At 36.3% G+C, this 11,709-nt stretch overlaps 1 protein-coding gene across 1 annotated transcript in view; it reads left to right on the forward strand.

Annotated features, from left to right (window-relative positions):
• Positions 1-11,709, forward strand: part of LOC150078485 (deubiquitinating protein VCPIP1-like) — a 326,611-nt gene that overhangs the window by 314,860 nt on the left and 42 nt on the right. Inside the window, exon 16 of the mRNA XM_090384583.1 lies at positions 11,373-11,658. Within this exon, the coding sequence (XP_090240709.1) occupies positions 11,373-11,658 (286 nt within the window). The remainder of the gene's footprint in view (positions 1-11,372; positions 11,659-11,709) is intronic.

The following is an 11,709-nucleotide window of genomic DNA, read 5'->3' on the forward strand; positions in this document are numbered from 1 at the left end:
AAAATTTTAAAAAGTAAAAATCTTTTTACTTCTAAAAGAAAAATAGAGTTCATATTGATATGAGAAATATTAATTAAAATTAATTTTAAATATTTTAGCATCCTTACATCTCAGTATTGCCACGTTTAAAGAAAAAGATATTTCATAATAATTCTCACACATTAATTGCTTTCTTTCTCAAGATGAATTTTTTTCTCAAAAATAAATTCCCGAGAAAATATATTGCTGAAAAAGAGAAATCCCAAGAACAGATAAAAAGAGAAATCACAATATGTACTCTCAAATTATATGTTAGTCATTAAGGTTAATTGTTATTAAATTAATTTAATAGAAAGTAACGGTCTAGTTTGATACTAAGTCACGGTAGCAAATTTGAAACAAACAAATGACAAGCAAACTAATTGAAACTTGGGAAGGTATTTTGAATATTTCACACTGAATTGGTTTTCTTCTGTTCAATACAATTCTGTCCTCTTATAGTCAGTAGGTATTTTGTTTGTTTATTTATTTTTTTTTTTAGTCTGTTGTTGTTGTTATGGAGGCTTAATGGCACATAAGCTGCTAAGGCTATAATGTGCCTATTCACTTATTATATTAAAACATGAGTTTTCCATAAATCAGAAATAATTAAAAAGCCCAGTTTGCCTGAGAAAGTCAAAAAATTCAGAAATATTAGCCTTATCACCAGTCAGGTTTTCAAGAGTAATTGGTTTATGTAGATTAACCAGTGAGATCAAGGATGAAGTTTGTTTTACAGTCAAATTGTTAGAACAATGTGTACATTGTGGTGGATCATCTCCTCTCAGTAAATGAAGGTGGGTCAGATGTGTATGTCCTATTCTTGCCCTTGAGAGGACTACTTCTTCTCGTCTCGATGTACGGACACTGGAGCGCCAAATTTTCGGGTCTTGTTTAAACTGAAAGAGTTTATTATTAGTCTGAGAGTGCCACAGTGCTGTCCATTGTGATAGGCAAGCAGCGTGAATGGTTAGTGCATAATCTGATGCTGGAACAGGGATGTTGGTTAGATCTAAGGTAGTTGGATTTTTTGCAGCTTTATCGGCCAGTTCATTTCCTAAAATACCGGAATGTGCTGGAATCCAGCAAAAAATGACCTGTTGATTGGGTTCTTTAATTTGCAGTAATAAGCTTCTGATTTCATCTAGAACAGGGTGAACTTTATCTGAGGAATTACATAACGACATGATTGAGCTGAGGGAATCAGTGTAAATAACAGGTTTTAAGGAACAGTTAGAATGAAGATTTTCTAAAGCTAGTTTTATTGCGTATAATTCAGCAGAAAATATACTAAATTCTGACGGAAGGGAAGCTGATACAATTGTATTTGGAAACACTGCAGCTGCTCCAATATTTGAATTAGATTTAGAGCCATCTGTATAAATTGGAGAGAAATCAGAATATCTTTGAATGTGAACTGCGTGAATTTGGTTGATATTTGTTGCTCGCAAGGAATTCTTTCTCCATTGACAGAGGTAAGTGTCACAGATTGGAAGAGGAGGAGGAGTCCATGGAGGTTGAGTATAAGTTGCTACCTGCTTTACGGAATGGATAGAAATATTCCAAACTTGCACCAGTTCAAGAAGGCGAAGACCAGTTGGTTTTACTATGCTAGGTTTGTTTCTGTATAGGGTTTCTAACGGTGGGTTAAAAAGGTATGACCGAATGGGATGAGAGGCACAACTTCGTATCTTGACAGCATATTTCAGTAACAGTGTTTTCCTGCGTAAAGTTAGTGGGGGCTCATGAGCATCAATGTAGAGACTATGTACTGGCGACGTTCTGAATGCACCAATTGCAATTCTCAAAGCACTGTGCTGAATGGGATCAAGCCAGCGTAATGCACTCTTTCTGGCAGAATCATAGATTGGAGCACCATAATCGAGACGAGATCTGATTAATGCCCTGTATAACCGAAGAAGTGAGGTACGATCTGCACCCCATGTTTGGGCAGATAAAGCTCTGAGTATGTTTAACTTTTTTAGACATGAAGTCCGTACATTTTTAATATGATCTAGGAAATTTAACTTATTGTCAAGGGTTAATCCTAGAAATCGGATGCTGCTGGTGACCGGGACAAAGACGTTAGAAATTTGAAGTTCAGGATCTGGATGAAGTTTGCGTTGTCTACAGAAATGGATGGCAACTGTTTTCTGCTGCGAGAGCCGATAGCCGTTGAGGCTCACCCATTGTTGAATTTTATTAAGTGATATCTGAAGCTGTCTTTCAATAGACCTCATGTTTTGAGAATGACAAGAGATGGAAAGGTCATCAGCATAAAGGTAAGTCTCAATTGTATTTGGAAGCTGCTTAGTAATAGAATCTATTCTCAGAGCAAAAAGAGTGGCACTCAGTACTGATCCCTGTGGGACACCTTCTTCCTGGATGAAAGTTGGGGAAAGGGCATGTTGATATCGAACTTGAAATGATCTAGTATGTAGAAAGTTCTGAATGAATATAGGAAGATTGCCTCGTAGTCTGAGAAGGTAAAGATCACTAAGTATACCATACCGCCAGGTGGTATCAAAAGCCTTCTCTATGTCTATTGAAACCATTACTAGATGTTTATTTTTGACAAAAGCATTACGGATGGCAAATTCGGCCTTGGCCATAAGATCTAAGCATGATCTGTTTTGACGAAAGCCATATTGACTATGGCTCATTAGATGTTCCGACTCAATGATCCAGACGAGTCTTCTGTGAATAATTTTCTCAAGGATTTTACTGAGGCAGCTTGAGAGAGATATGGGTCTATAGCTATTTGGGTTGGATGGATCTTTTCCAGGCTTCGGGAATGCCAAAATTGTAGAGTGATGCCAAGATGCTGGAAAAACATTTTCTAAAAATATGTGATTGTAAAGACCAGGAGGCAGCGCAGAGCTTTGTCATCAAGATGTTGTAGCATGACATAACAAATCCCATCTGGCCCAGCAGCACCACTGCGAGCTGTTCTAATGACATGTAAAAGTTCAGAATATTGCAGAGGTTTGTTATATGGGAGAAGACGGGTAGTTTGAAAATGAATAGCATGCTTTTCTTTAGTGTTTTTAATTCTTTGGAATGAGTTAGTATAGGCTGACGTTGCTGAGATTTCTGCAAAAGTATTGCCTAAAGCATTAGCTATATCTACAGGATTAGAGAATCTTTCCCATTCCAGGAGAGGATTGGAGAAGGTATGGTAGGAAACTTACCAGACAGCTGTCTAATTTTTTTTCCATATTATTTTGGGATCGGTATTTCTGTGAAAACTGGATGCAAAACGGGTCCAGGATTCTTTCTTTGCTTGCTTTTGTATGAAGCGTGCTTTTGCCCTTAATTTCTTATAATTAATGAGATTGACTGTGCTCGGACATTTCCGAAACGAATTCCAGGCTTTATTTTTTGCTCTCTTTGCTGTGGTGCATTTGTCATTCCACTAGTAATTATAATACTTTCAGCCCGGCGGATTTGATATTGGTATTGTGTCTTTAGCCACATTTAGAAGATGCGACGTGATGTAATCTGTCACATCATCAATGTGCTGGAGGCGGATTTTTTCCTCATCGAGGTCAATTGATGATTGAAATTTTGCCCAGTCTGCTCGGACAAATTTCCACTTTCTGCAGGGTTGAATTTAAGGAGTCTTTGCTTTCAGAAAGTTGCATACTATTGGGAAGTGGTCACTGCCCATGGGATCGTTTATTACATACCACTATGGCTGGGACTAGTACTGGTGAACAAATTGAGAGATCTATTGCTGAGGTGTGTCCTGTTGGAAGCTGTACATGTGTCGGTGCACCTGTATTGAGTATAGTGAGATTTAGTGCATCCAAAAAACTTTCAATTAGTCGGCCTCGTCTATCCAATTTAGGAGAGCCCCATAATGGGTGGTGCCCGTTAAAGTCTCCTAATATACAGAGAGGTGGAGGTATCTGTATAAAGAGGTCTTCAAGATCTTTTAAAGAGTTAGTACAGTTTGGCGGTAGGTATATTGAGACTAGTGTTATTGCACTATGGAGAATTATACGAACAGCAACAGCTTCTATTTTAGTTTGGAGTGGGATATGTTTAGTTGGGATCTTTGAATTTACTAGGATTGCCACACCACCATGGGCAGCGCTAGCGGTATTTCGATCTCTTCGATAAATGCAATAGTTCTTTATCGAAGGAGAAATTTGTGTGGTTAGGTAAGTTTCCTGTAAACAAAAGGCAACCGGAGAATATTGATTAATTAGGTATTGAATATTGTCTGTCTTGGAACGAAAGCCTCTGCAATTCCATTGTAAGATGCTGTGGTTCATTTTGGTTTAGTTGAGGATGATTCATCTGACTGTTTTTTGTTTGAGGAGGATTTTTTTCGGTCTCTTTTCGGGAAGGTAGGGCGACCGGTATCCATAGTATCGTTTGCGTGAAGTTCTAGTATTGGTTCTTCATGATCCGGGTTTACATCTACTTCCATACTACCAGTGGATGATTCAGGTTTATTGTTGTGTTTAGTAGTTTTTAGTTTATCTTTGTCATGCAGGACTGTCCGAGTCTCAACTGGGATACTGATTGGAGTGTTGGTCGATTCACTGATTTTAATTTGATGTGTGTCTTTGACAGGGTTTGATAATGTGTTTTTAACCCAGTTAGCTAGAGATGTGCAGGGAGGTATGGATACATCTGTTTGAGCTGCTGTTGAATTAAAGCTTCGAGTGTGAGCTGCATATGAACGACCGGGCATGGTCGACATAACCTGTCTGCGTGCCTCGGGGTACGTAACTTTGTGCTCTATTTTATATTTTTGGATTTTCTTCCCCGTTTTCCACATTTCACAAGATTTGGAAAAGGCTGGGTGACTTTCTTTGCAGTTGGGACAAATGGGACTTGAGGCTGAACAGTCTGTTTGTGTATGCTCCTTGGAACCACAAATTAGGCAAATGGCATCACCTCTACATGCTTGTTGCGAATGTCCATATTTTTGGCATTTAAAGCAACGTAAAGGATTAGGTATGTAGGGCCGTATTCGGCAGTTTAAATAGCCAGCTTTTACTGAGGATGGCAAATATGGGGTGCTGAATGTTAAAATTATGGATCGGGTTGGAACAAGATTTCCATCTTTTTTGGTTTTTATACGTTTTGCACTAATTACTTTTTGATTGCCCAGTTCCTGTACTAATTCCTCTTCAGATACTGTAATCAGGTCCCACTCTGTGATGACACCTTTTGACGAGTTTAACGTATTGTGGGGAGTGATAGATACGGGTAGCCCAGCAAAGGTTGTTGTTTTAAGCAGCCATTCTGAATGTTTTGAGGAGGCTGTTTCGATTAGGAGGTCTCCGGATTGCAGACGTTTAACCATTTTCGGTGTACCAGCAATGGATTCCAAAAATCTTTGGATGACAAATGGTGATAATTTGCCGACAGGCTGGTTGGAGAGCGAATGTATTACAAGGAAGTTTGGCATCTCATTGCTCTGCACTTCTCTTCGGAGCCTTTTTGGTTGGTTTAGGTCATCATCATTTGGTATGTCTGGCCTTGAATTTGAAGGCTCTAGTGGTGGATAGTCATTTATATCCATCGTTACTCCTTTTCGCCCTGGAGGATAACTTTTCCCCCATGTTACCGGCCCCGCCACGGGGAGGCAGGAGCAGTGCCGCTCGGAGGCCAAGCAGTTGAAGTGTTAGTTAATTAGTAAAAATATAAATAGAGGAAAATGTAAAGAAAGGTGTATTTCCTTCCTGTGTTCTACTTGTTACTTTTCAAGTATAGAACTGTTTTTAAAGTAAAACTGTTTATAGAAATGTGAACGCAAAATATAATTTCAATCGCTTATCAAGAGCACTTTATAAATCGCAAGAATATAGCTTGGCCTCGAAATACGCTTGGCACCCGGGGCCTTTTTAGTCTGTAACATAATTGCAGTTGCAAATGTTGGTTTTCACATAGTGCCTTTCAAAAGCTTTTACCTAGGCATTGCATTATATGTATTTGCATATGGCCATTTTAATCATTATTGCATATAACTTGAACATTACTAGCAATACTGCATATTTTGTTAATTTGATAAATTTTTCAAACTTTTTTAATATGAAATGTGATTTCAGTTATTGAAAACAGTGCAGAAAACATATTAACATTGTTTTGCTTCACTTTTTGCCATCCATGATGTTGCATAAAAGTACATTTTTTCATTGTGCAACATAACAGTTCAACTTTATTGAAAAAAAATTACAGAATAGGCAGTTTTAACTTTTATTCAAAATGCCAAAAGTCAAATTCTGCTCTCCTAGCTGATGGATGAATGGCCTCTGTGGCAAAGTGGTCAAATGCAAAGGTACAAAAGTGAATGCACTTTGAGGAACTTTATGGTTGACTCTGAATGCACTTTATGGTTCAAGGCTAAATATGGTATAATTTCCTTGTAGTCTGTCTCTATTTTGTGAAGTCTTGTGACTTTATGTGATCATCCCTGAGTATAAACACGAAATTAATTAATTTATTTTTGTATTTTGTGTTATTTGAAAGAATGTTCCATGTAGAATAGAACTGTAGCCAAAATGCGAATAGGCAAGGAAAAATTGGCTGACCACTTGTTTTTAATGAAGCGAGTGAAGAGAAAAGTGACTATGTCTCACCTTTGTAAACAACAATATTGCTTTCAATAAGTTGAGCCATAGGTTTTCAACCTGTGGTATGCATATACCTAATTATGCCAGATGGTATATAAGCCTGTGAGGAAAAAAATTAAGTTAATTGCAAATATATAAAAACACTGATATAATATAAGATTTATTACAGTAGTAGTAGTACGTACACTAACTTCAATTTTTTTAAGTGGCACATTAACAAAAATGATTGAGAATCTCTGAGTAAGGAAACTAGTTTCCAAACAATTTTTGAAAAAAAAAAAAAAATATGTATAAATCAAAACAAATCTTTCATTTTATCTTTCAGCATTTTAGCTCACAAATCCAACAAGTAGAAAGCACATGCTTCAAAGGAAAAAGGGTCATTTTAGCAGACTGTCCTCCATGACACTATAGTGGTTTTGCCACTTGTCACATGTTTGGAGAAGTCTGATATCAAATCAAACTGATGTCTGGAAGAATTCCTAAAGTCCTCTTCAGTCAATGCTTTAATTAGTTGACCTCAGGCAAAAGGAGTGGGGAATTTCCCATGAGTTATTTCAGTTTTATACGTTCACACAAGTGTAAATTCCCCCTTGAACACACTTGTACAGACAAAACACTCAATGGCACAATATGATCTAGGTCAGTGCACCTAAAATCCAATGACAACAAACTTCAGCAAAATATGTGTTCTTTTATAAGCAAAACCTCTTTGCTTCACATTAAAAAATGGTGTCATTGGACTCTGGGTATTCTTTTGGCTGGAGAAGTTTCAGCTTATTGCAAATTTAAAGGCAGTTCTTATAGAGAAATAAGTAACTATATGATAGTTAGTTTGACTTCAGTGGTGGAGACAATGAGATCGATGATGATAAAGGATGTAATGCAGGGTCATCTAGATAGAAATGGTATTACAAGGGAGATGCAGCATAAATTTGTAAAGATGGATGTAAGAAAATAATTTTATCATTGTTTATTTCGACTTTAGTACATCACCAAGGGAGTTTCCAAGGTGAATTCAGAGTGGATTGGTGTTGAAACTATCACAAAAATCTCTGAAGCTGACAGAATGTGCTCGGTTTGCAGGTCAGTGTTGTAGCACACGTCTGCCTCTCAGTAAATCAATAGGGACACACATCAGCACCAGTGGTGCACAGGATGCTATGTGATATGGGTTATCATGGTCATACAGCCATCCACAAGCCATTAATCAACACAAGTAATGCTTGAACCCATCTTTCTGCTGTAAATGCAAGCCAACATTGTTGCAGCACATACAGGCTGTCAGTAAGATTATTGGGACACTTCAGCACTAGTGTGGTTTGCAAGATGCTGCATGATATTGGCTACCATAGTCATGCAGCCATCCACTAGCCATTAACAACCCTAAGTAATGCTACAAGCCATCTATCTTGGTGTAAGGCCACTATTCTTAGACCATATACTTATGGAAAGCTGTGCTTTAGTGACATGACATGGTCTGCCAGTCTGATGGTTGTGCCTGGGTATGGATATACCCATGCACAACACAGTCTAGCTATCTGCTAGACTGTATTGCCCAACAGAAGTTTGGCAGAAGCAGCAGCATGCTGGTCTGAGGCTGTTTTTCATGGATTGGCCTGGACCATTGGTTATTTTGGACAAAACCATGAATGCTGAGATATATCTAGACATCATTGACAGTATTGCATTACCTACGCTGAACCAGCATGTTGGGGAAGGTCCATATCTGTATTTGCAGGACAGCACTACCTGTAATACTGCTCTCATTCTGACAGACTGGTTTGAGGATAAGTTGCACTGGTCAGCCCAGAGCCCTGACCTCAGTCCTATAGAGAATTTTTGTGATGAACTGCATCATCAGGTACATATCAGGTGTCTTTTAACTAAAATATATCCTATAGAGAATCTCTGGGATGAACTGGATCATCAGGTACATATCAGGTGTCTTTTAACTAAAATATATCCTATAGAGAATCTCTGGGATGAACTGGATCATCAGGTACATATCAGGTGTCGTTTAAATAAAATATATCTACTGGTGTTAGGAGTAGATTCAGTTATAGAGTAAGACTACCAAGCCAATCTTGCACTGTGATGCATAGAATGAAGTAAGTAAGTAGATATTCACTGTTCTTTATTTGTTTTGTTTAAATGGTATATGCTACAATCGAAAGCAGTTCTATGGCAGTTTTTGCTAACAGAAAGCAAAATTTGGCAAGAAGAGACAACAGAGCTGAACTACTTGCAGCCTTGAAGAATAGGTGGTGGAAAATATCAGAGGACCTTTAAAACAAACTGAGTAGACAGTGTTCCACTGAGACCAAGGCTGTCATAAAGGCTAAAGATTTAAGTACACATTATTAGTTATTTCTGTAAATAAAAGGTTATTTGCAGATATGCAGGTGGCCAGATATTAATTGTGGGGCAATGTATGTGTATGTGCACCTAATACTTAGTTAATGTACATAATGTATTCTACAAAAACCCTAAGTTCACCAAATGTATACTAACCATTAATTTCCCTTATAAATTCATCTAACTTGCAGAGATACTTTCTGAATATTTGCAAATAATATATATATTTTTTAATTTTTTTTATGAATAAATACAAGTACAGTAGCTAAATAAATACCTGCCTGATAAAATAATCGTATTTGAAAAATTCATTCAAAGAAAGCTGATGAATTACCTTCTTTTTTTCCCCCATCATAAAGAATGTTATAGCTAATAGTAATATCACTATTTGCTATAACTGAAAGTTTCCAACAATATTATCGCTTCTTTCAGTATTGGGATTCGATCACTCTGTTATGACTACTATTGTCTCTTCTGCCATCACCATAGGCGCCTCCGTAGCCAGGTGGGAAAGAGCAGCAGTGTGTAGCACACGCTTCTTGATTAGACCGGGGTTCAAGCCCATCACCACCAAATACGGAGGATGCGGAAAGGTCGGGGAATGACCACCGCATATTCCGGAGCAGTATGGCCTTAGTTGCTAATACTCCTAAAAACCAAATAACAAATAACATCACCGTGATTTCACTTAAATATTTGAAGTTCAGGTTCTTTGGAAGGAATATTAGAAATTTCATCATCGCTATCATCTTTCTTCAATTTGCATTTTTGCGTGCAGTTCAATCAAATCATTGGATGTGAAGTCTTTTCTATGAAATTCCTGCATCTCTTTTGTGTATTTTGTGTCAACTTCCAAGTTAAGATGTTTTGCCATGACTAAAGTTTCCTTTGTGACATTTCCTTGCATTTTTCATAGTCATGAACAAACTGCAGGCAAAATTTTCTCTAACTACCCTTTATAGTGGATTGTTTGATATTTTTCAAGCTTTCTCACTGCCATAAAGATATATCTCTTTCCAAAACTGTATAAGAATTGTTGTTTCCTTCTCATTGTAGCAGTAGTCTGAGCTGTGGTTCTTATAAAATAATACTGCTTAATTAAAGGTGAAAATTATCCCCGCCCCATCCTTTTTTACTTTTTCATCCTATCAGTTGTAAGGGCACCATCACTTTGCTTTCACTTTCCACTCATATGCCACACAGGGTAAAAAAAAAAAACACTCGTACAAGTTATTGTTCTGAAATTATGAAAAACTGAGAACATGTAACCATAGTAGAAATAGCAATACTTAAAACTGCCAAAACAATACCGAAAAAAAAGTCAAAATATTTGTTCATACCCAGGATGATTACAGGAATCAGAGGAGTGTATAAAATTACTGTAATTTTTTACTAGGCTAGGCATCCTAGTTCGTGAAAGATTCATAACTGTACACTAACCAGATGTACAGTAACTGAGCATTAGAGACACACACACACACATGTATATTTTTAAATATTTATATACATTATATATAAGCAGGAATATATACAAATGTGTTTAAAAGGTTTAAATTTTACTCCCTTAATGATTTTTTTTAACCAGAAAATGGAAGTAATAGTTTCATGTATTATTTTTTTTAATATGGAATTTTAATATTTTTTTAATCTTGAGTAAAATTAATAAAAGCTTTGTGCGTATGTAAATGTTTTCTAATTTTTTTATTAAAAAATACTTATGATTAATGCCCATTTATTAATAAAAAGCTACACATTGGTTACTGCAAGCAGAGTAGGGCCCTTTTCCAGAAATAAAAAAAGAATTCAGTACCTGTCAGGTGATGAATGACTATTTCTGTTACAATTCTGGAGCATTAATTAAATAATACAGCCTTTAACAACTGGTGGGTTAATGGCTGTATTTTTGTGTTTAGTTATTACTATATTTAATATATATATATATATATATATATATATATATATATATATTTATTATTATTATTATTATTATTATTATTAGCTATATGGTGCAAGGAAGCCTGAAGCTTATCCTGCACCAGCCAAAAAAAAAAAAAAAATATATGGTATACAGTATAAGTAATACGTCATAAATAATTTGTATATAATTATATTTATTTCAAAATGCTTAACATTAAATGTGAATAAATACATCTATGAGAATGGAGGGGGGAGCTTGATCCTGATAAGAACTTTACTTGACCTTGTTATGTTATTTTCTATGGGAAAATAATTTCGAGGAACTTTTTAGCAACGTGTTTATTCTGTAACTCAAAGTATTTTTTGTTATTATTTCATCCTTTTAACTAATTGTTTTCTCTAATAAAATTTTGAAATAGAATTTATTAGTGAAAAAAATCTTTTGTAATCATTTTAAAGCCATTATGTCATCCTTAATCTTTTTAGGTTTTTAGGTATAATAAGTCAAATGATCGCCTGGAGCTGTGTATAGAACCTTATGGGCATGTTCCAGTATCTGAAGGAATTGAAAACAGAATAGCAAGGATGCGTAAATCAGATTTTTCTGACAATATAAATTGTCAGTCAGTTGCTGGTCCCAGTGGATATGTTAGTAGTACTGCAAAAAAGACATATACAGACGTCGCATTTCAAGGAACGGGTTACACCCTTAGAGACTCTGTACAAATAGATAGTTTACCAGAAAGGACTACAACTTATCTTACTAGTGAGAGTAAGGTTTCTCCCTCAGAAGAGGAAGATATTTGTGAATTGCCACCACCAG

The sequence above is a fragment of the Mastigoproctus giganteus genome, chromosome 11 (genome assembly GCF_048544385.1).
Source record: "Mastigoproctus giganteus isolate SK-2022 chromosome 11, ASM4854438v1, whole genome shotgun sequence".
In the NCBI taxonomy this organism is placed as follows: Eukaryota; Metazoa; Arthropoda; class Arachnida; order Uropygi; family Thelyphonidae; genus Mastigoproctus; species Mastigoproctus giganteus.